Consider the following 2,744-nt stretch of genomic DNA (forward strand, 5'->3'; position numbering starts at 1 on the left):
TGCCACAGGCGGGGTGAAGAAACCTCACCGTTACAGGCCTGGAACCGTGGCCCTGCGTGAAATTCGCCGATACCAGAAGTCGACCGAACTGCTGATCCGCAAGCTTCCCTTTCAGCGCCTGGTGCGGGAAATCGCTCAGGACTTCAAGACGGACCTCCGTTTCCAGAGTTCTGCCGTGATGGCCCTACAGGAAGCTAGCGAGGCCTACCTCGTTGGTCTTTTCGAAGACACCAACCTGTGCGCCATCCACGCTAAGCGCGTCACCATCATGCCAAAGGACATCCAGCTGGCTCGGCGCATTCGCGGTGAGCGCGCCTAAGTTGGGCTGCTCCCTGCGCTTCGGTCGACAGGCAAGCAACAACAAACGGTCCTTCTCAGGACCACCAACGTGTCTGCTTTGGCTACGAGACCACTCCAGGCCACGTACTCCGGCCGCACCCTCTTTTGCTGTCATGTTTTGTACGTACGTGGCTGCCGTTGTCTAGCGCGCGGAAGAACGGAACGTCGGCGCGTCGTTATTACGAAGAAATGGCTCAGCTTTGACAAATTCAAGGTAAAAGTGTGTATCATTATGAGTAGACAGAGAAAAGGTAGGCTAGCTTCAGTCGGTGTGTGTGCAGCAGCCGTGCTGCGACCCTGTGGTGTGTCAATTTCATTTATGTGTTTACCTTTTTGCCCGCCGCTTGTAAGGTGTTTTTGAGGGCTTCTGTTTGCGTAACGCCATGGTGACTTGGGCTGCTGGACCCCGGCGCAACTTTTGGGTGCACTCGTAGGAGGTGATGAAGTTTTACCGAGAGACGAAATAAACAATTGTATCGGGCCAGTTGGTAAGGATCCATCTCGCTAGGAAGCGCAGCCACTATTACACAGACCTCACAACACAAGCGCTTAACTTCAACTGAACTTTCATTGCAAACGTCAGAGTTTATAAAGGGGGTGAACAGAGAAAAAGAATAGTAAAAGGTAGACAACAAAAAGCACACGTGCCAGTCCCGCACATTACTGTCTGTTATTCTCTATCACCCCATCCAAAAAACAGTTCTTTCCGCGTGAGCGCGATAGAGAGTGCACTAACACACTCGAAATCATCGCGTGTCATTTCCTTTCATTTCTTTTGAAGCTGAACAAGTTTTTGTGCCATATTCTGGACAATTTTTTTTTTTTTTTTTTGCAATAAACGTTTAGTTGAAGTTAAGCGCTTGTGTTGTGTGTTCTGTGTAATAGTGGCTGCGCTGCCTAGCAAGATAGACGAAATAAATTGTGTTAGAAGCACCAAATGGAATGCGCTAACGGCGGGTTCTCTCTCTCTCTCTCTCTTTTTTTTTTTACCTTACGTTTGTTTTTCTATTCAAAGGTATTAAATTTACTCTGTCCCTGTGCTGACCCGTTCAGGTGTCATCGTAAGGATAGACGGTTACGTGTGGAGCTTTTTTTTTTTTTTTTTTAATGAGAAATGACAACGCTTACATGCTCTTTTCTGTCTTTTTCGGTGCCGAGCTGCGTGATTTGGTTGTCTCTTTGCAGCATTTGGCGTCGCGCACTTGTGGCTAACTGATGTCGCGAGGAAATATATATAAAGTATAGAAAAACAAACACGCTTGAGGGTACGAACAGAGCCATCGTGACTGCGAAGCGAAACACGGCCGCGTCACCTGTTTGGGTGGTCCTTAGAAGGACCGTTTGGGGAATGCGGCGAGCGCGCGGAAGGGGTGCTCGCTTACGCCTTCTTCTCCGTCTTCTTTGGAAGAAGCACGGCTTGAATGTTGGGCAACACACCGCCCTGCGCGATGGTGACGCCGGAAAGCAGTTTGTTCAGCTCCTCGTCGTTGCGGATGGCGAGCTGCAAGTGACGGGGGATGATCCGGGTCTTCTTGTTGTCACGAGCGGCGTTGCCCGCCAGCTCGAGCACCTCGGCGGCCAGGTACTCGAGTACGGCAGCCAGGTAGACCGGAGCGCCAGCTCCGACGCGCTCGGCGTAGTTTCCCTTGCGTAGGAGGCGGTGAATACGGCCCACGGGGAACTGAAGCCCCGCGCGGCTAGAACGGGTCTTGCTCTTGCCTTTCGCCTTGCCGCCCTTGCCACGTCCGGACATGGTGTTGCTTTTCGCTTGGTACGACGCCGGTTGCCGAAAACAAGAAAGCTGCTGCCTTCTGAGATGAGAGCCGTGCTCGAATGGTGGTGGTGGTAGTGGTTACAATGAAGAGGAAAAAGGCACCTAATTTCTGTCTGCCTTCAGGCGACACGGCGCAGTGCCTTATAGGGGTGGGGTGAAGGAGGGATAAAAAGGATAGAAGGAAAGTAGAAGCAGAAGAAGACAGCCAACGAGAGGAAAAAGAAGGAGATAGGAAAGTGGGGATCCGGTCGAAGCAGTCCAAGGGCGGGGTGCCACAGTGCGAGAGCTACACGGCGTCAGGAGACCGCGGAGGGCGAACCAGTCGGCGGGAGCTACGCTGAAGTCGGAGATCGCGAGGGCACAACCGTCCAGCTTGAAATCCTGCGAGCGAATCCTCGAATGGTTTCCGTTGCCACCATCGCGCGCCGCCGCTCGCGGGGAACGGATGAGAGTGTGAGAGAGAGAAGCCGTGCGAACCAATGGGGCGCGCGCGTTGTGCTGATCTCGTCAACACCCCTCGCTCATATTTAAGCGCGGCGAGACGGGGGGACACGCGCATTCGACTCTGGTCTCGCGTGCGTGTTGTGTGAAATCATGCCTCCCCAACCGTCTGGCAAAGCCGTCAAGAAGG

General features: G+C 53.0%; 1 protein-coding gene across 1 annotated transcript; it reads right to left on the reverse strand.

Annotated features, from left to right (window-relative positions):
* Positions 1–1,632: 1,632 nt before the first annotated feature.
* On the reverse strand, positions 1,633–2,512 carry LOC142794779 (histone H2A-like). Its single transcript, XM_075885947.1, has one exon. It carries the CDS (start codon positions 2,090–2,092, stop codon positions 1,718–1,720), a length of 375 nt encoding a protein of 124 aa, XP_075742062.1. The 5' UTR covers positions 2,093–2,512; the 3' UTR covers positions 1,633–1,717.
* Positions 2,513–2,744: the final 232 nt, after the last annotated feature.

The sequence above is a fragment of the Rhipicephalus microplus genome, unplaced genomic scaffold (assembly GCF_043290135.1).
Source record: "Rhipicephalus microplus isolate Deutch F79 unplaced genomic scaffold, USDA_Rmic scaffold_499, whole genome shotgun sequence".
Taxonomy (NCBI): Eukaryota; Metazoa; Arthropoda; class Arachnida; order Ixodida; family Ixodidae; genus Rhipicephalus; species Rhipicephalus microplus.